This window comes from Eleutherodactylus coqui, chromosome 2 (assembly GCF_035609145.1).
Source record: "Eleutherodactylus coqui strain aEleCoq1 chromosome 2, aEleCoq1.hap1, whole genome shotgun sequence".
Lineage (NCBI taxonomy): Eukaryota > Metazoa > Chordata > Amphibia > Anura > Eleutherodactylidae > Eleutherodactylus > Eleutherodactylus coqui.
In genome coordinates, this window is record NC_089838.1 from 156,736,045 (window position 1) to 156,757,349 (window position 21,305).

General features: G+C 42.8%; 1 protein-coding gene across 5 annotated transcripts in view; it reads right to left on the minus strand.

The window, feature by feature from the left end:
* Positions 1-21,305, minus strand: part of ANKRD26 (ankyrin repeat domain containing 26) — an 80,365-nt gene that overhangs the window by 39,187 nt on the left and 19,873 nt on the right. For 4 of the 5 annotated variants that reach the window (XM_066591824.1, XM_066591822.1, XM_066591821.1 and 1 more), the window contains exons 7-18: positions 17,831-17,864; positions 15,651-15,717; positions 11,192-11,240; positions 10,870-11,099; positions 8,158-8,269; positions 6,276-6,337; positions 4,547-4,643; positions 3,574-3,654; positions 3,335-3,381; positions 2,673-2,748; positions 2,547-2,591; positions 1,130-1,399 (exon numbers count right to left, since the gene is read on the minus strand). In XM_066591824.1, the coding sequence (XP_066447921.1) occupies positions 1,130-1,399; positions 2,547-2,591; positions 2,673-2,748; positions 3,335-3,381; positions 3,574-3,654; positions 4,547-4,643; positions 6,276-6,337; positions 8,158-8,269; positions 10,870-11,099; positions 11,192-11,240; positions 15,651-15,717; positions 17,831-17,864 (1,170 nt within the window). The remainder of the gene's footprint in view (positions 1-1,129; positions 1,400-2,546; positions 2,592-2,672; positions 2,749-3,334; positions 3,382-3,573; positions 3,655-4,546; positions 4,644-6,275; positions 6,338-8,157; positions 8,270-10,869; positions 11,100-11,191; positions 11,241-15,650; positions 15,718-17,830; positions 17,865-21,305) is intronic. The other variant, XM_066591823.1, reaches the window with a different exon arrangement.

Consider the following 21,305-nt stretch of genomic DNA (forward strand, 5'->3'; position numbering starts at 1 on the left):
CATGTGCAGACATGCCTAGTTTGCCATCAAACCCACGGTTAGGGCTGGACATGGTCTTAGAATTCATATTAATAAAAACTGTAGTAACCCACTTGCCACTTCTCAGTGACCTCTTAAAGAGGTGGCACTTGCTGTCAAACTAAGCCACCTTGGCTCTGTGTCCCCAGAAGCACAGCACTACTGCAGCAGCTATGACTGCGTAGCCCAACATACATATAAAGAGTTCAAAAAAAGGCTCAATTCTCCACTCAGCTTCAGGTCTTCAAAAATACTTGTAATGACACAAACGTACATGTAAGTGTTCAAAAAAAGTATCCAACCTTTATTATAAAAAAATATTTGTATTCAGATACAACAATCTTACACTAATCTCCTTCAAAATAGTCCCTTTGGGCAGCCACACACTTCTCCCAACGCTTCTGCCCGTCGGAAGCAGTGCTGATACACCTCTTGAGATAGCGCATCGCTAGTCCGTCGCATTCTGCATGAGGTCTCCTCTGGACTGAAATCTGGTTCCTTTCATGGACATTTTCAGCTTGGGGACAAGCCAGAAGACACATGGAGTCATGTTGGGAGAGTAGGAAGCCTGACTCTCCAGTGATGTGCGCCCATCTTTGAAGCAGTTGTACCACTCCTTTATTTGTGTGGTGCCCATTGCTTCGTCCCTGAAGGTCTTTGAACTCTTTCAGATCATTTCCACTTGGGAATCGCCAAGCTTTACAAAAAAATTTAATGCAGTAGCGTTGTTCAAGTTTTTCGGTCATTTTGTCAAAAAAGAAAGATCGGACGGCAATCACTTATACTGCCTCACCCATCGGCTGCCTGCCGGCAACTGGCAGCTTCTGCGGGCAGGAAAAAAAATTCTAAGCATGCGTATTAGGGTGGCCTAAATACATGCACCAATCCACGCCTCCCTAGCTTCTTTCGTTTACGTACAAAAAAATTTAGGTTTGATACTTTTTGAACACATCTGTTCAGTGTAAAAAATTTGCAAAATGACTTAACATTTTGAGTCTGCCAGTTTTCCGATTTCCTTTACCCTCAAACGCTAACTTACTAGAAAGCCTAATAAATTCAACAACCAAGATCCCAGCAGATGATACAAACATATGCAAAATCAGGCTCTTACCAGCTTGGCTTTTCGGAGGCTGCTCCAACAGGTCTTTGGGGATGCTTTGTGAATTATTCTGTCTTGACTGAATATGATCCTCACTTTTGTCTTCCAATACTGAACACAGAAATGCTGGATGCAAACCAACATTATCTTTTAATGTCATTTTATCACTAACTGCCTGTGGAGATGTATTTTCATGTAGTTTATGGTGGGAAGAATTCACATTTTGTGAAAAGTGTGTTCCACATTTAAATGAATGGCTGGTTGAATCCCAGTCTGAAGCATCTAAACAAAAGTAGAATAGAATATATGTAAACAAAGGAAAAGGAAAAATACAATGCATCTCTAACTGGGAAAAAAACTGAAAATTGCATACTTTGGTATAATAATAGTAATAAGATGTAAAATTTTTATACATACACTAGCTGATATACCTGGCTTCGCCCAAGTTAATTTGCTACAAGTGTTTACGTGTTGTTCGCACAGAAAATTTTATGAAGAAGTCAAGGTTCCTTTAGAGTAACCAAGGAAAAAATATGTTACACATAGAGGAGTGTTAGATTCTCCCCAGGCTGCATGTACCCATCTCCCTCTGCAGAATGTGCCACCCCTCCCACTCCCCTCATTTAGGACCTAAAGAATGCTTGCGCCAAATTTCACATTTGTATGACACCAGGAAGTTACATTACATAGGGACGCACTTTCTTTTGCTATTAGCATTGAATAATCATGTTGTGACCCCTTTGCTTTTCCCATTTAGAACCTAAAGAAGGGTTGTGCTAAATGTCATGTTTGTACGACACTGGAAAGTTAGAGCATTAGATTAGGTACATTACACAGGGGTGCCAATACTTTTGCACTAAGCATTGAATAATCGAGTTATAACCCCTTTACTTTTCCTATTTAGGACCTAAAGAATGGTTGTGCCAAATTGCAGGTTTGTGTTAAAGAATTAGCTTAGGCACATTACATAGGGGTGCCAATACTTTTGTACTTAGCATTGAATAATCAAGTTGTGACCACCTTTACTTTACCTATTTAGGAAATGAAGAATGGTTGAGCCAAATTATATGTTTGTACAATTAGTGGCAAGTCAGTCGGTCAGCCAGTGAGGGCTTTTAATGTACTATTTTATAAATACATACATACATACACACACACACTTATAATGCACTATACATAACCATATGAGCACTTATTTTTGCAAGACAAGTTTTTTTTTTTTTAACAGTACAATATAATGTACCATACAGTGTAAACCCTTAAAAATTGGTGAACCGAAAAAACACAGTAAGATATCAAAGCTAATAATCAAACAGCGAGACAAAAGAAAGCGCTTACAATCTAAATGCAGAAAGGAAGTGTATGGCAGTTAAACTATGATGAACCTCTAGATAATAACTCATGTGGATATAAAATTGACATATATTACCTTCAATATCATCTGCATCATCCAACCCCAAGTCTGCCATAAGATCTAAAAATGCCAAGAACAATTATATATGTAAACAGATTTTGATTACCACACGAACAGCTCATTTAAATGCATCTGGATTACCTGGTTTATTTTTTTCAGAAGTGGTCTTAAAAAAGTTAGAAGAAGTGGAACCTTCATTAGTTTGTAAAAAGGAGTCCTGCAGTAAAACAAGAAAAACAAAACTCATACAGTGATATGAAAACATGTAACAGCTATTAACACCTTCCTGCTCCAGGGCGTAAGTTTACGTCTTGGCAGCGGAGTACTTCCCGCAACAGGGCATAAACTTACGTCCTGGGGATAGCGCGAGATCATGAGAGATCGAGCGATATCCGGCAGCGGGACCGGCTGTCCCTGATAGCCGGCCTTCCCTGCCAAGATCTATGTAGATCGCGGCGTAAAAAGGGCTCACAGAGGAAGCGCGCTCCCTCTGTAAAGTTGCCGCGCTCTCGCGATATAAAATCGCAGAGAGCCCGGCTGGTTACTATACTAACAGGATGCCAGATCCCAGCGACCTGTACTGCCAGTGTCTCTGATTGCTGTATAAGCAATAAGGCATTGCAGGAGAGAAGTCCTGCAATGCCTTATTACAGCGATCAGAACTGGTATGGCGTAAGTCCCCCAGAGGGACAAGAATGGTGTAAAAAAAAAAAATAAATAAAAACGTACAAGTAAAAAAAGACCCTTTTTAGGTGCTGTCTCATATTAGCATAAAAAAAAAATGTGTCATTGATAGTGAATACCTTTTTGATTTCTAGTGCTTTTACAGCTATACTGTTGTCAGAAGCCTCTGCAGAAGACAGAAAAATATCAATTAATCTGCCTAATAACATTCAGAAAACGAGCAAAAACACAAAAAGACACAGAAATCCCAGAGTCTTGTATACAAGCAGTGAGAGAGAATTAGTACTGCAGAAATTCGGAGTTGGTTATTGCTGAAAAGATAGCTTATGGATTTGGCTTTATATAAAGTTTATCATACCCCTCTGCCTAATGTGCCAGCCCTCATCTGGTCTCTTATAGCTTCTTGATTGTTTAGGAAAAGAAGGACAATAATACATATCTAGTAAAGGAAGGAGAATTGAGAGCTCAAAATATCTAGTACATTTTTCCATATACATACAGTCAAGACAACATTCTTTCACAACAAAGAAATTATATTTAAAGACTTCTTCTAGATAATAAAAGTGAAGCCCAGAACAAACCACATTCTCAGCAGTACGGACACATTATGTTATTATGGGCATCTCCAAAATTATCACGAAAATCCACGATAAATCTAAATTCCTTTTACTTTTCTTGAAAACGTTTCACGCTTTCTAATTCAGACCACCTAAGATTTACTTAGCTTTATGCTCTTTCAAAAAGTCAGTGTTTCAGTCAGCATAATTCCTGTGTGAGGATATTGCATATACTTTATCACACAAGCTCTTCATAGGTGGGGTCAGGGAGCAGGGGGCAGGGAACAAAAACTCCTATCACAGTTACTACTGATGCAGAGAGGCTACTGTCACACAATTAGAAAGAAGGAGATCACAACTCATCCTCCTGGCTGTATAATTATAGTCTGTAGTTTCCTAATGTGAATATAAAATATAGAAAAGGTACTGGCAGTGTCCTCCTAGCAAGCAGAGATGGTACTGGCTCTAGCTGGTCATGTGATGCTGTGTTGGTTCATCATGGGAATATTAGCAGAGCATAGAGAAAGTGAGCAGAGAGAGATCTCAGCATCAGGATGGTACATAATTAGCATCAGACAGGAGGCTACACTGCATGGAAGTGACTGCAAGATGCAAAGGAGACGTGAGGGGGTGCAGGGATGGATGAATATGTTTTCACTAGAGTGGCCCTGTAAGTTGTTCTTGATTGAAGCTTTACTTGAAATACATTTAAAAAAATGGACATTCGCTATTGTATTTAGTCAAGAATGCAACTTGAATAAAATGAGCCCACACCTTCATTTGATTCTTCTGAGATACACTGCATATGGGCCTGGACAGAAGGTGGAGCCACATCACTGGCAGATTGTTTTCTTGGGCTTTCTGATGCAGACTAAAATGAATACAAAAAAAAAATAACAGTGAAAAACAAAATACATACAATTTTATAGCTTATATTTTGTCAATATAAAATACTATCTGATAATTTGCAGAGAAACTAGAAAAATGGTAATTCTATTACTATAAGTTGTTTTGGGTGGGAATGAGGTTTTCACTTTAATTTGTTTTTTGGTATTATTTGCTAGTTTTCATATACATTTCTCAGTAGTTTCTCGCCAACTTATTAGCAACAGACCAGAAAATATCAGTTTGAATTTGCTGGGGCTTTTCACATCCAGCGCTGGTTGGTTTGGTGCTCCAGGCAGAAAACTGCATGGTGATGGAACCTGAAAAGCACCATAAGGGAGCATATGAGATGGAGACCTCAGAGCTTTTCTGCCAGATAAAAAAAACAAAAAATGATGAGATAGAGATGTCCAGGTTCCATTCGCATGCCGCTTTCTGGAGCCAGCATGTGCCACAAAAACATGATGTGAAAAGACTAGAGTTGAGCGAACGTACTCTGCTGAGCTTGATGCTCGTTCGAGTATTAGCGTACTCGATGGTTCTCGTTACTCGAACGAGCATCACGGCGTTTTGACTCCGCCCCAGTTTTTGGCTCCTCCCTGCTGTGACGTGCCCGTTTGGCCCCTCACCGCCGCAGCGTGCGCATCAATGGCAAATTTTTTGGCTGGCTGGCAGGGAGAGAGGGAACCGAGAAAAAAAAAAAAAAAAAAAAAAAAAGCTTGGGACCCGGCGTTCCACATACAAAAATGCTCGAGTCTCCCATTGTAGTCAATGGGGTTCGTTACTCGAGTAGAGCTCTCGAATTTTACGAAAAGCTCAACTCTACAAAAATGTTAGGGGTGTATAATCTGCAGACAGAGGCGGTTTCCCCTTGTTTTGCAAGGTTGCATTTATAAATGCAAACCAACAGTAAAACGGCATAAAGGGGCTGTCCAGTGCTAGAAAAACATAGCTACTTTCTTCCAAACAACGCCACCCTTGTCCATGGGTTGCGTTTGCTACTGTAGCTCAGCTCCCTTTCATTTCAATGGAGTTGAGGTACAGAACCATACACATCCCTATGGACAATCCCTTTAAAGGGAACCTGTCAGGGTCCCCTTATGGTGCCCTGGCTAAAGGCAGCACAATATAGTGACAGCAGTTATCATTTATGTTGGCCCATGTAGCGGTTGTTTTTATTAAACTTGCATTTGCAAGTGAGCAGCACACGGCCCAAGAAGAGTTCAATGTTACTCTCGAATAGTCGTATATTCATGCTCCCTCTGCTCTCCAGCTGCTGACTGGGAGGTCTCACAATATTACTTTGCATATGGAGAGACAGGAATATCAATGAGCATCATCAGATTTACATCGGGCTTGGTAGTGAACACTTTCAAATGTAAGTTTTGAAGACCTGCTGCACGGACCAATGCTAAAGACAGACTGCTGAAATCAGAGCGTTTGCACTATATTGTGCGGCCTTCAGCTAGGGCAGCACAAGGAACCTGAAAGGTCCCCTGCAAATCCAGTATCTGAACCTGGAAGATCCACTATGCAACATTGCCAAACCAATTCAATGCAAGGTAGTAGTAGAAAATTAAACATGGAGGAGAGAATGATGTAACAGAAACAATCCTACCTCAGAGTCCCAAGGTGATTCCACATCATCATCTTCAAATCCTAGCTCTGTCATTAATGCAACTACAGACATAAAAAGTACATATAGGAGTATTGTTCGGATTACCCACAAGGTACAGAATTTATGCAATGTGACTAGAAATGCTATGGCTAATTAATAATAATCTATATTTGTATAGCGCCATCATATTCCGCAGCGCTTACATAGACAGGGGAATACAAAAAGACAAAAGTACAAACATTACAGAACCACGGTTACATAGTAATCAGTTGATGGGAACAATAGGGGTGAGGGTCCTGCTCCAACGACCTTACATACTACGAATAGTGGGGTGATACAGAAGGTAAAGGGGCTGGAGATGTGCACGGTATGGCGAAGTGGGGAGTGAGGGATGCTATACACAGACAATGGTCAAACATTTAGCCGTGTGACGGCTGAAACAGTATGACTGCAGGAGCGGTTTATGATGGCTAGCAGGGATTGTAGTCACTAGGGCAGAGAGCATGTTATCAGGCGGAGTACAGAGGGGTTTGTTTAGGGACTGCCGTATGCCTCCCTTAAGAGGTACGTTTTTAGAGCACGCCTGAAGTTCTGCGAGTCCTGGATTGCCCAGATAGCCTTTGGTAGTGCGTTCCAGAGGACCGGTGCTGTTCTGGAGGTGGAAATGAAACGTTCGAATTAAAGGGGTGCTTAGTCTGGTTTAGTTAGCAGAGCGGAGAGCCCGGGCTGGGTGATGGATTAAGATGAGGGAGGCAATATAGGGGGGCGCTGCACTGTGGAGGGCTTTGTGGATGAAGGTAGCGAGTTTTAACTGAATGCTGTATTTGACAGGCAGCCAGTGCAGTGACTGGCACAGGGCAGAGGCGTCCGAGTAGCGGCTGGACAGGAAGATGAGCCTGGCTGCCGCATTCAGGATGGATTGGAAAGGGTAGAGTCTGGCGCAGGGGAGGCTGATCAGCAGCGAGTTGCAATAATTGAGGCGGGAGTGGATGAGGGCAACAGTAAGCGTTTTTAATGTGTCCACAGTGAGAAAAGAGTGGATTCTTGCGATGTTCTTGAGGTGCAGCTGACATGTTCGGGCCAGAGATTGGATGTAAATAAAACTATTATTGCTGGTTAAGTGTAGGGTTATGGTAAAAAACGTAAACAGCTGCATAAGTAGCTACATGTGGGATAATGTTCACATAATTCTAACATAGCTCTATGGGGAATTTACATTTTCCATCATTGTCCAGCATATTCTACCAGTAAAATGACAAAGAAAAATGCAATTAAGAAAATGTGATAATGAAATACAAGGTCGGATTCAGGTAACCATGTGAAATTCCAGGTAAATCCACATGCATTAACATGACAAACCTAATGTACAAATCTGAAGTACGTCTTCGGCAGAATACAGTATTCTAGAGACTTTAAAATGAGCAGTATGCACTCAAATCCATCCCCCTCCCCCAGTGTGTGTGTATTGCAATTTCAAAACCCTATTCATATGCATTGTGTTTGCCTGAGGTTATTGCACAAGTACTAATAGAGATGTATTATATAGCTAATAATGGACATTCCTTCTTTGGCTGTGACTGCAAGATCCATATATATTGCAGCAGACCGATTATACTAGATTGGTACATTTAAGACAGATCTATATGGGATTAAGGTTTGGTATTCGCTCCACCAAGACTTAAATGTTAACCAAAATTGCAACTTAATGCTGAAAAACCTGGTCCCTGAGGGACTGGTGGCAAGTAGTCTGTATGGGCTTTGTTATATACAAAACCACCCAAGGAGTTGCCTCTATGTTAACTGGTCCATAGACAGAGCGGTGTACTGTGAAATATTTGGTTCTTTCAGTTGAGGCATTTAGTCACAATACACATATACAAACCTTTTCTGCCAATGCCATCTCCACTAGCTTGTATCTTCTCTGGTGGAATATCATCTACTCTAACAGATTCCTTAGGGCTTTCGTCAACTTCATCGCCAGAAAATGACTCATCCTGAGAAAGAAAAAGCAGTCTGCACTGAAACCCCAACAAACTGAACAATTTTATGTAGGATTTTCTAGATAAATAATATGACTAATGAACATATTTTCATATTTAATCATAAAAACACACACCTCTTGTGTTAACTTAATGGCCATTAAATTCTGAAAGACCCCACCACACCTGGCCAACCTGAATGCATTGGTTGGGAGGATGGAAATAGCGGAGCACCCTGCTGTTTCTATAACTCCCCCTACCAAGGAGTCAATAGGAATTAAACAAACATCACAACACAGTGAGCTGCTCTGTTTCTGAGCGGAAACAGCATAGCTTACTGTACCACACACACCAGTGACTTGTATGCAAGTAATGGAGGCAGAGTAGGTCAGCCAAGTTCAGTTGTTTCCATCAACCTATCTCGTAATCAGTTGCGTTTCCATCTAGGCTATGTCTGGCCTAGATGGGAACACCCCTTTAAGCTTTTTATAAAAGGTCACATACTGTAAAAAGTAACAAGTGTTTTGTACCCAGTAAAGGCCCATTTACACGAAGCAATGATCCCTTAAAAAAAAAAAAAAAAAAAAAATCACTAAAAAGTGATCATTTGAGCAATCACCGTTGCGTCTAAACGCGCATCCATCGTGCACTGCTAGCTGATCGTTAAATTCAGGTCAACCTAAAAATCGTTGTGCGGTCTTCTCAGGACTGCACGCTGACTTCTCCACGGGTAGTGCTAATAGCATAGTTTCCAGTTGTAGAACAAAGGAGCTGAATGGAGATAAGAGCCCTCGGGCTATTACCTGCTTTCAGCTAAGGCTTCATTTGCACGCTAATAAGCTATTAAGTAGCTGAGTAGCTACTTAATAGTTTATGCTAAATGATTGCTCAAATCTGTCACTCAAACTGTCGTTTCAGCGATCTTTGAGCGATCATCGCTCAGTGTAAATGGGCCTTTAGAGAGGATATTAGTAGTTAAATGATATACAGGCCACCAGGCCAAATCACAAAAGTTAAATATGGGAAGACAGCAAATTATTCCCCAAAGGGGAGTGTAGAAGTGTCTACAATATTATTTTTTACAAAAACTTAGGTTTGTTATCCTTGGAAAGTCTAAGCGCACAAACTATCACAAAAAGAGAGAAGTGACACTAAAACGGCACGTATTCTAGGGGGAAAATTATAATCTACAAACTACTAAAGGGAAAGCACACACATTTTCTGGAGCAGAGGTCCCCAACCTTATGTATGTTGTGAGCCAACTTCAAGCCAATAGGTGGTGTTGAGCAACACTAAGTATTACAAGAAAGAAAATCCTATTAAAGAAGTGAGCAATTGAAATGATTATTATAGTGTGGCAAGTTCTAGCAATTCTATGACCAGGGCAATTAGCATTTACAGCTGCCAACATTCGGGGAGCCACAGGTTAGGGAACCCTGCTCTAAAGAATTATGGGCCTAGAAGTTTACTCACTTGCTTTCCAAATACCCTAGTATGTATGGCTTGGACACCTGCCGTATTGGTCACTCTAGTATTGGAATCTAACTGTTCAATTACTTCACAGGACGATTGAGAAATGCTATTATGTTCTTGGTCATGAACACCTTCTCCATTCGTTAGTTGGTCTACAGCAATGCATGGCTGGATATATTTGCTTGTTTCTAGATTACATTCCTCTATTGTATTGGTAAAAGAAACCTGTTTATTGGTTGGTATATGTGACCTAAAGCAACTTTTCAACATGGTCACTTCACTTTCCAATGGGGAAGTTTCATTTTCATCATCAAATTCAGGCAATCCAAATATTAGTGACACTGGAACTTCGTTAGTAACTGGACAAGCTTCAGCATCTTTAGTGTCCTGAGCAGTATTTTCAATGTAGTTGTGATTACTACTAGCAAGTGCAATATTAGAAGAAGAGCACTGATTATCTTCCATGCTTTCCTTATCATCCGACTCAATATTAGTGCCAAATACAGAAGTGCATTCAATGCCTTCTGGAACATTAACAGCTTCATTCTGGCAGCATTTCATATAGGTTTCACCATCTTCACCAAAACGTTTATCACATTCTTTTTCTGAACAATCTCCATGACTTTCAGATACATCATCCCCCTCTTCTTCTTCTCCCTGCTCTTCCTCATCATCATCATCATCATCTTCATCTTCATCTTCATCTTGTTCAACTTCACAGTCTTCTTCCCCCTCTTCACGGTCTTCAGATTCTTCTTCTACATCTTGTTCATCATCCTCACACTCATCGTCATCCTGTGCCTCTTCATCCTCACACTCTTCACCGTCCTCCTGCACCTCTTCATCATCCTCCTCCGCCTCTTCATCCTCACACTCTTCACCGTCCTCCTGCTCCTCTTCATCCTCGCACTCTTCACCCTCGCACGCTTCACCGCCATCCTGTGCCTCTTCATCCTCGCACTTTTCACCGTCGCCTTGCTTCTTAGTACAGACGATGTTTTCTGCGTTTGACGTTTTCCTGCCTTGATTCTCTGACTTGCCTTTTCCTGATGTATTTCAAAAGTCCAGAAGCAGGCAGAAAAAAAACCCAAAATAAAGTTAATTAATAAAAGCAGTAACTGTGTAGTTAATAGACATTTTACCTTATTTACTCCGAGGAGGGAAGCAGAAGCCACCTGCGAAGGTTTTGCAAGAGAACCAGGCTTAATGCACACAGGATGAGGTAAGGAGCGGGCTTGGGGAAAAGGCTTAGGAGGGGACGAAATGTCTGCACCTTCATCTTCACTATCATGAACAGAGTCTTCTCCACTATCTGATTTACTCTCCAGAAAGCCTTTAGGCTGTACTGGGGTAAAACTACCCTTTTCAATAACTACATCAGAAGAAACAAATAAGTTAGTTATTCACTAGAAATTCCAAGTCCATCCTCTTGACAATACGATGAATAATCTGACATTTACTTACTGCTCTTCTTTGTATGTAGAAGTTTTGTCAAACTTGGCTTGGCAGTTTTCTGCAACAATTAAAAAAAAAAAAGAAAAAAGGTGTGAAGAAAAACAGATTAAATAATGTGCAAAATCCAGCACAGGATATACCCTGAGATCACAGTAACTCTACGTAGTGCATCTTTCTTGTCCTTGCAAGTACAACCCCCCCCCCACCCCCCCACCCCAAAAAAAATTAATAAATAATTAAAAATCAGCTAAGTGCAACCTAATCTCCATCCAAAGTCTAATCTCCATCCTGCAGACGGGTGGAAATTCCACGGCGGGGTTCCCCGCAGAATTTCCGCCCGTACACGCCTACATAGGATTGCATTACAACACGCAATCCTATGCAGACGTCCGCGGTTTGTCTGCGCGAAATCCCGCGCAGAAAACAAACCGCGGCATGCTCTAATTCAGAGACGTCACTCACTGGCCGCCGGCTCCGCTCTGCGCGTGCGCCGGCTGCCCGGCAGCTGGCACATGAAAGAGCGGGAGCGGGTGAGTTCCGCGCTGCTCTCTGCAGGTGCTCGGGTTGGTCCGGCTGTGAGAATTCTCGCAGCCGGATCTGACCCGGCCGTCTGCAGTCGGCCTAAAGATCAGACCTCTTCTAAAATGGACTACTTTTTTTTTTTTTTTTTTTTAAACAGTAAACAAACTTGCACTAGACATTTGGAATCCAAAACCAGGACTTTACTAGGAAGCCTTAGGTCTGCCATATTATTAAAACCACATACACCCCAAAGTAGTATTCTGAACATACATCTCACAAGCACCCCATGCTTTCTTCCCCTCTGGCATCCTATAGTGCTCACTGTGATAAAATAAACTGAACAGTACTTAACCCTTCTCCAGCTCTGGAATTCGAGGCTGCAGCCCCGATTTGGCCCCGATGTCTGTTGCAACAGCTGATGACACCAGAAGTCAGGTGACCGCTGCAACCAATCAGAGGCTGTAGTGTCATGATTTAACTCTCCTAACATCATAGCGCCCAGGATGTGAGCACCAATGCCAGGAGAAAGAGCGGGATGCTGCAGCACTGACCTGACATTTGAAGTCAGATCTCACAACAGACAATGGGACCATGGGGGGCTGTAATGCTGGACCCTGGCGATAGAGGCAGATGACAAGAGGAAGGAGGCTTCTGTCACCCACAGGCACTCCGCTGTGTGATTGAAAGGTTCACATAGCAGCCTGAAGCCTGATAAAGTTCTCTATGTCTGTCATGTAGCTCAGCCTATTAGACCCAACCTCCAGCAGAGTCTAACAGGCTGCTATGGTAGACTTAGTAAAATGCACTACATAAGCAATGAAGTGTACTATACTAGCAATTCAACAATCACATCTTCAAGTCTAGTTGAGGGATTGAAAAAAAAACAAAAAACAAGAAAACACAGTAAAATGAAGTTTAATTGAAAGAAAAATATCCAGTTTAGAAACATATGCATTTAACTTTTTTTTTGCCTCTCAAAAAATACAAGACAAAACAATTCAAAAGTCATATGTACTGTACTTATAAAACTATAACTCTTCCTTCAAGACAAGACCTTACAGCTCCATTGCCGGAAAAAGAAAAAGGTCATGGGTCTTAGAATACACCAATGCAGAGTCAATAGGTTTTCTTTAGAAATATCTGCTTTTATTGTGCAAACGTAGTAAAAAAAAACAAAAAAAAAAAAACCACTATATAAAAACTTGATGATATTGCAGTAATTGTGCTGATCTAGATAAGAAAGTTGTCATCTTATTTTTGCAGAATGTTGAATGCTGTAAACACTAAACCCCAAAACAGTGGTGGATGGAATTTCTGAGGGGTTTTCCATCCTCCCAAAATAAATTAATATAAATTATACAACACATTTTATGTACCCCAGAATGGTGCCATTAAGAATACAGCTGGTCATACAAAAGTCAAGCCCCTCTACTGCTATGCCAATGAGTTAGGACTCTTGTAATGCGACAATGAAATTGCTTGATCTTAATGGGACAAAAATAGGGTCATCACTAAGTCCTCCCTCATACAGACGTTTTTGTATAGCATTTAGCGCTCCCATTCATTTCAAGGAGGCTGCTTACAGAAGCGGCAAAACGCATGTTTTATCTTTGTTTGTTTTTGGTTCTGCGTTGCCCTTTGAAATGAATGGACAGCTAGGCACAACTAGGTACCGTGTTTTTGGCAGCGCCCTAGATACAGTACCTAAAGGGGGGGGGGGGGGGGGGACAAAAAAACAAACAAACCATAAAACATTTTGTTCACATTTTCACCTAGCAGGTACCGTTGGGGTCCCCACCGGTGTTCTCCATAGCTCTGGTCCAGCTGCTGGGCACTTGTCAAGACGGCAAAGCATCTATTGTTAATGACAGGCATTGAAATCCCCGCCTCCCAGCCCTGGCTGTGATTGGTTGAGCCGGCTGTCACTCAGCCGGCTCAGCCAATCAGAGCAATCTCTCCCTGGAGACTGGGTCTTCAAAAGACCCTCTGTTCTGCTTGACAAGTGCCTGTCAGCCAGCCCGGAACTACAGAGAACTCCTTCGGGGAGCCAGACGGCACCTGCTAGTCGAGTTTGGATTTTTTTTTTCCCCCCAGCATCCTTGGCTGCGTTTTCAGCTGTGCTGAAAACGCAGCCAAAATGCTGGCATAATGCATGCCAGCGCTGCGATAACCGGGCTGAAACAGCAGTAAGCTCCCTGTGTGAGGGAGCCCTAAGGGTTTAAGAACTATGATGAAACAGTCTGCCTCTCTTGCGTCAATTCTTGTTAGAATCTAAGCATTACACTTAGCAAAGAATAGAAATTGAGAACAACAGCACAAGAATATCAGAGTCACCAGCCTCATATCAGTCATATACACAGCCTCTCAGATTGAATGCTTCAATAAATTCAAGCAGCAGACAAATCTCATCAATTGCTGAGAGAAGACGTCATGAATCAGCCATCAAAAGGTAGAACTGCTGCAAGAAAAACCAATACTGCGGGAGACAAATAATAACTTGAACCAAGAAATACAGACCGTGAATATCAGACCAATGAACATCCATCCTTTGGTTTGACGAGCCAAACGGCACACTTAACCAGCACGGCTATCACAACATTCTGCAATACGGTGTAACATCTAGTTTGCGCTAAGTTTAGGGCAGGCGCCTTGCTACACTCAGCAGGAGAGCTTTAACCCTTTCCAATCCAATTATTTTTTCTCAGCCATTCTCCCCAGCTCCAAATAAATTGGAGCTGGTGAGAATGGATGAGAAAAAATACATTTCCCTGCACCCTCCTGAACGGACAGTGGAGGGACCTGCTTACCTGTCCGGCGTCCTCCGCATTCTCCCTTCTGCCTCCCGACTCGGCGATCATGTGACCGCTGGGGTCAGGTGGCACCCAGCGGTCACATGATCGCCGAGCCGGGAGACAGAAGGGAGAATGCGGAAGACGCCGGACAGGTAAGCAGGCCCCCCCACGGTGCAGGCTCCCGGCTCAGCGTTCATGTGACCGCTGGGGGTCTGGTGACACCGGCGGTCACATGATCGCCGGCCGGAATCTCCGTGCATTACATAGCGCTAATTGAGTGCTATGTAATGTGTAAAGGAGAAGGCAGAAAAGGGTTAAAAACCCTTTCTGCCTTCTCCTCGGGGGTCCTCAATGAGGACCAGTGCAGGAGTGTATCTGCACCAGATGTGTCTGATGATCGGGTGCAGATGCGCTCCTGCACTGCAGTGTCGGGCCTGCCACGACATCGGAGCTGTGGAGGGAAATTATGATGTCGGGGCAGACCCGACATTGGATTGGAAAGGGTTAAACGAACCTTGTGGAGGAAGAGCCCAGAAGAACAAGCGGAGGTTGCAGACAGCAGGCTGGATGGGGTGATGCTCCCCAGATTCTGTCCTGCATTGTCTGCCCAGAAATTCCTGCTTTCTTTATACCATTTGTATCTGGTCTCCTAGCAATGTGCGTACGAATCTGCATCTATACGCAATGTTTATTGTGTATGCACTGCGGATCAAACACTTCTAAAGAGATCAGTGGAGCTCATATGCATGGAATCCGCGGTAAAATAGAGAATGCTGCGATTTTTCTTCCGCCCTCAGAACCTGCAATTGTGAGTAACCCGGCGAAAGGCAATGCATTTCAATGTATTACCGTGTGTCATACACGCGGACGACAAAGGTGGAATACACAATTCAAATCCGCTCGTGTGAGACCCCCTCTAAATCGGGATCGTATAGAACTATAGATATGACTTATCTAATCTAGATGTACAAATTAAAATAGATAAGCAGTAAATCAATACAAGTGACTCTTCCAAAGTACCTGAATCCAAAATCACTAATCTCCAGTCACATACTTAGAATACAGCCACACTCATTCAGCTCGCTCACTTAAGTTTGCTTTATATAGCAATTATCTGTAACACTTTTGCTCCTCCATTTGGATAGAAGCAATACCTTTGGACTAAAATCTAAGTCGTCTTCATCAGAAGAAGGCCAAGAATCAGCTTCTTCAGAGGCATGGCTAGGAACAAAATGAAAAAAAAAAAAAAAAGTGAATCAACGAATGAATATTTGAAGACCATTTCCCAGGGAACTGTATAGTATTAGTGACCCCTGTAGTAATCTGGTCCCCCACAGTGGGCCCCAGTAGTAATCTGGTCCACCACAGTGGGCCCCAGTAGTAATCTGGTCCACCACAGTGGGCCCCAGTAGTAATCTGGTCCACCACAGTGGGCCCCAGTAGTAATCTGGTCCACCATAGAGGGCCCCAGTAGTAATCTGGTCCACCATAGAGGGCCCCAGTTATAATAGCGACCCCCCTATTGGCCTCTGGCTGGGCTGCATCCCTACAGGAATTCCACTCACCCAGCCTGTAGCTCTAGTCCGATGGCAGCAGAAACTGCTGCTGAGTCTGTGACTGCTGACCTCTCCCCTCGGTGCCTGCGCTGTGTACAGAACCGCATACACAGACACCACGGAAAAAAGAAGTCAATGATCGAAGACTCTGAACTGCCGCCGGACCATAGCTGCAGTCTGGGCAAGTGGAATACCTGTTAGGTTGCTGCACAGCCAGCGGGCCACATAAAACGAGGTGGCGGACTTTGCCGGCTGGCCTTGAGTTTGTAATGTGTGATTTAAATACTATTTACCATAAAAGGGTAAATTGCTAAAACTCATCAATTAAACCTATAATAGAGCAATGCTTCAGGTAATCATTACAGTTGGAGATGAATAATTGTGCTTGCTGTAGATATGTCAACTTCAATAACTACACTAGCCTGTCTAGTTGATCTATTACTGGAATATAAGGTGGTCTTCAGCAGAAAGCAGCTGAATAAGGTGTCTACACAGCCCCTCTATTCTCTCTTTGATACTAGCGCCAGGATGTAGTAGAAGGTGAACTTTTCTTTGCTGTAACCAATTAAAAATAAGGGTAGAACAGGTATTTACCGTAACTTCCAAAAGGAAGAGCGACAATTATAGCAGTCACCGTTATGGAACTGCGGCTGTCCTCTATACACTTTCAACCAAAGCACACAAACATTCAGGCTTGTTCCATGTGCTGAAATGTGGAGGAAAATCAGACCGCCAACATGGCCAATTAACACCTTCCTGACATGGCAGTTTGTTTCTTCATGGTTTATTTTCATCCTTGCTTTCCAAGAGCTATAATTTTTTTAAATTTTCTTTTCAATGTAGCCATATGAACTTTTTATTTTTATTTTTTTTTATGTGGAGCAAGCAGCCGTTTTTCTGGTAGCCTTTTGGAGCACGTGGAATAAAAAGTTAGCAAAAAGTCTTATTTTTTTGGGAGCTGACTAAAAAAAAAAACTAAAAAAACCCCCAAAAAACAGCAATTCTGTCTTTGTTTTTTCAGTTGTTTACCATGTGTTTATACTTTTACATTATGCATGGAAAACGTTTGTGTCTTTTGCCTTTTACATTTTAAAAAGATTATTAAACTTCTTTACTTTTTTTTAGATTTAATCACAAAAGGGAAACTGAATATGCTACCACTTGACTGCTTGTGTAATACATAGCAAAACTTAGCAAGGTTTTATGCTGGTCAGTGCTAGCACATTAGGGCCTAACAGGCTTCCTTACATGGCAAGCCTGAAGACCACTGTCAGGCCCTGGGCTGCTATGTTTACCACTTGGCCATCCACGATGGGGGTAGGGTATCAAGTCAGAAGAAGTCACCCTCCATTTAACCACTTAAATGTAGTTTGCCATTGATCACAACATCCAAGGGGTTAAATGTCCGGGATCTGACTTATTTCTGATCTTGATTGTTCGGGGCGGATGTCAGCTGTACAACTCAGGCTGTGTATGGAGTGGGCTCAGCTTATGCACTCCCTCCGATTTCCGCCCTACACAAATCAGCAAAAGTCACAGTGGAAGGAAGTCTTCCTGGGAAAATGCCTACTCCTGCACCCGCCCTGGCTGAACTTGGCGTGTAGTTATCTAAGGGAATCAAAAGCTGCATGTGAGGTAGACAACCACCAGCAAAAACATACTGAAGGACAGTTAAAAACCCAGTCTTTAGGCAGATGTAAACAATAGGCAGCACAGTCTCTTGGTTGAATCCTTCCAGCAGATTAAAAAAAAACAAAACATTCTTTAAGGCTTCATACCTGGATTCAGATTCAGCTTGAGAAAGGTCGACTCCTGAACAAAAGAAAAAAAAAAGTTGCAATTTAGTGTATAAAAAGTTAAATGGGTTGTGCATGAAAAGAGCTTATTCTCTATCCACAGTACAGGTAAACTGTTTCTGATCGGTGGGAGTCCAACTGTTGGGATGTCACCAATCACAAAATAAGGGATTTCAAATGTCCCCATATGCATGAAGCAGTGGCCATGTTTATGCAATACGTCTCCATTTATTTTAATGAGACTGTAAGAGATAGTAAAGTTCAAGGGTTTGGGCATTTCCACCAGTCCCATTGTGAGAGATTGTGATGCCACCATAGAAGGTTCTGGTGAGACCACATCTGGAATACTGTGTTCAGTTCTGGGGACCTTACCTGAAAAAAACATTGATAAAATAGAAGGAGTTCAAGGACAGGCTACAAAAATGGTTGAAGGTCTTAGGGCTCAGTCACACGGGCGTTTGTAAGTGCATCTGACAGCTGCATTTGCGATCCGCATCTATATAGACCCAATGCTTTGCAATGGGAGCGGTCACGTGCGCATTTTTCATGTGCACAAACGCATGTGGCGAAAATTATAGGACACAACGATTCGCAGAACGCATGTAACTGCGTTCTGCGCAAATCGGTGTTTCTGTGTATGTGCGCTCAATGGGGTCGGTGGCAGCAGAACCGGCCCATTGAGAACATATACTGAAGATCGCTCTCCTCTGCCACAGAATGAATTCATGAATGGGTGAGTGCTGCCTCTAATTGGCTGAGCGCAGGGACCAATCAGAGGCAGCTCTCAGCTATCATTCAATAGCTGAGAGCTGCCTCTGATTGGTTACAGCGCTCAGCCAATCAGAGCCAGCCCCTTCAGCAGGCGGGGATTTAAAATCCTGAATTCTGCTGAATACTACAAAGAGCAGTTCAGGAGAAGAGCCGGCTGGACGCGGCTAAGCCCCGGCTGCTGCAGAGAGGAGAGTACAGATTTTTAAAATTTTTTTACACTTTTTGAGATGGTTTTCAGGGAAGGGCTTATATTTTAAGCCCTTCTCCAAAAATTACTACAGCGCTTGCCGGCAGCCCATTGCTTTCAATGGCTCCATTGAATTCAAGGGAAGAACATCGCGCTCCTCTGTGACGCTGTGGCACAGCTGTGGCAGAGGATAGCGGCAGCACTCTTTTTGAGTGTACAAACGCCCGTGTGACCGAGCCCCTTGGGCGGATAAACGCTGCTAACAGCGGTTTTTGCTGCCGTGCAGCTGGCTTCGGTCACGCAATGTTTTGAGCGCACCAGTTATGCGCACAAAAAAAACGCCCCATGTGACTGAGCCCTTAAGCACAAAACGTATCAGGAAAGACTTTACTTAAATCTATAGAGCCTGTAGAAAAGAAAGGAGAGGGGAATATGATCAAAATCTTTAATTATGTTAACCCCTTAGTGACAAAGCCTGCGTCTTCGTGATGGAGCCAAATTTTGGAAATCTGACACGTGTCACTTTGCCATAGAATAATTCCGTAAAGGTTTTTCATATCCAAGTGATTCTGGCATTGTTTTTCGCCACATATTGTACTTTATTTAGGCGGTAAAAATAGTCCGATAGAATTTGTGTATATTAACCGTGCCGAAATTGGGAAAATAAGAAAAAAAAAATTATATATGTAATTTTTTCACATTTTCAATTGCAATATCTCAAATATGTGAAAACATACTCTGCACATTTTTGATAAGATATATATTTCCATCTCTTTACTTTATTCTGGACGCTCATTCGAAAAACTTTAGTTTAACCATTCAAATCTTAGATAAAAGTAATAATGTAAACTGTATGGTATGTCCAAAGACAGAGGTAATTACGGAGACCCAGTTGGGATGGGCACAAGGGGCAATAAAAGTGTGTATCCTTCCTCTTCTCATGCTTTTTTGGGGAGTATTTCTTGACCTCAGTGGCAGGGATGGGGTGTAAAAAGTGGCGCTCTGTAAGGCTTCGTAATCTTGCTGAGGTGTGGCGGTCTCACACAGAAGGCGCTCAACAAGCTGCTCCTGGTACTGCAGGAAGGCAAGCGTTCCCAGGGCTTTTTGTAAATTACTTCGGCATTACAGTAATTTGAATAATGCCAGGTTCACATGGCTGTATGTGGAATCTGCTTGCAGAGGCCCACAGTGTACTCACACAGGCAGTCATGCGCAGTACACCTTTTTTTTGCTTTATATTTCCCGCGCCGTCGCTTGCCGATGACGCGGGTACCCGCAGCCCGTACACAATGTAGTTGCGTATGGGCTGCGGGTATATCCACGACCATGGAACACAATGGGCTCTATGTCGCGGATATCCGTGGTAAAATAGAACATGCTGCGTTCTGTTTTCTGCAAGTGGATAGCACCAATCGTGTGACTGGGAGGGGGGGGGGGTAATAGCTTCCTGCGCCCCCCCCCCCCCCCCCCATGACAACTTACGTCCACAGCGCACGTGGCTTTAATCCCCAGAGGAAGCATGTTTTTACGTCCCTGGGGATTAAAGCCCACTAGGGGGTTAAAGAGATAAATACAGGTGTAGAAGTGAATAGTTTTTAATACCGTAAGAGACTAAACACAATAACAAGAGGGCACAAACTGAAATGACTTGGGGAAAGACCAGAAGTAATGTCAGTCTAGGTTTCTACTTATGTTTTGGAAAAAAAATGATTTCCTTTGCTAACCATGGACAGCATGAAAATAAGATTTTGTACTTACCGTAAAATCTTACTATTCTTGTTCATTGGGGGACACAGCTAAAGACGGTGTGTGACTGTGTGTATAGCTAGTGCCACTAAGAGGCAGACACCAAGCAAAAAAGGGGTTAGCTCCGCCTACCAACTATACCCCTCCTGCAGACACCAAGCTAACCAGTTGGTATGCAAGTAGTAGGAGCAACAAGTAGGATAGAAACAGGCTAAAACAGTTAAAGTGAAACAGAAAACATTTTTAAAAAGTAACAGTTTAGAAGCATGTGCAACTCCAAGAAAAATGAACCAACAAGGTGGTCGATATGGGAAAATGCTTAAGATCGCTTTGGGGGGGTGCTGTCCCCTCCAATGAACGAGATGAGAAAGATTTTACAGCAAGTACAAAAACCTTATTTTCATGTCCATTGTAATTGGGGACACAGCTGAAGACTATGGGACGTTCCAGAGTAGTCCATTAGGGGTGGGGAAAAGTAGACAAATACACATGCTTTCAGTTTATGGCAATCTGTAAAACTCTTCGGCTGATACGGATGTCAGCAGATGCAAAAGTGTGCACCCAGAAGAACTTTGAGAAGGTGTGTAGAGAGGCTCACGTAGCACCCTGACACATTTGGAGAGGAGGCACCATTGCATACTGCCCAAGAGGGCACTAAAACTGCCCGAGTAGTGCACAGTAACACAAAAGAGAGGCTCCTTGCCCATAGCACAGTAGGCCTCCGCTACTGCTGACCTAATCCTATGTGATAGA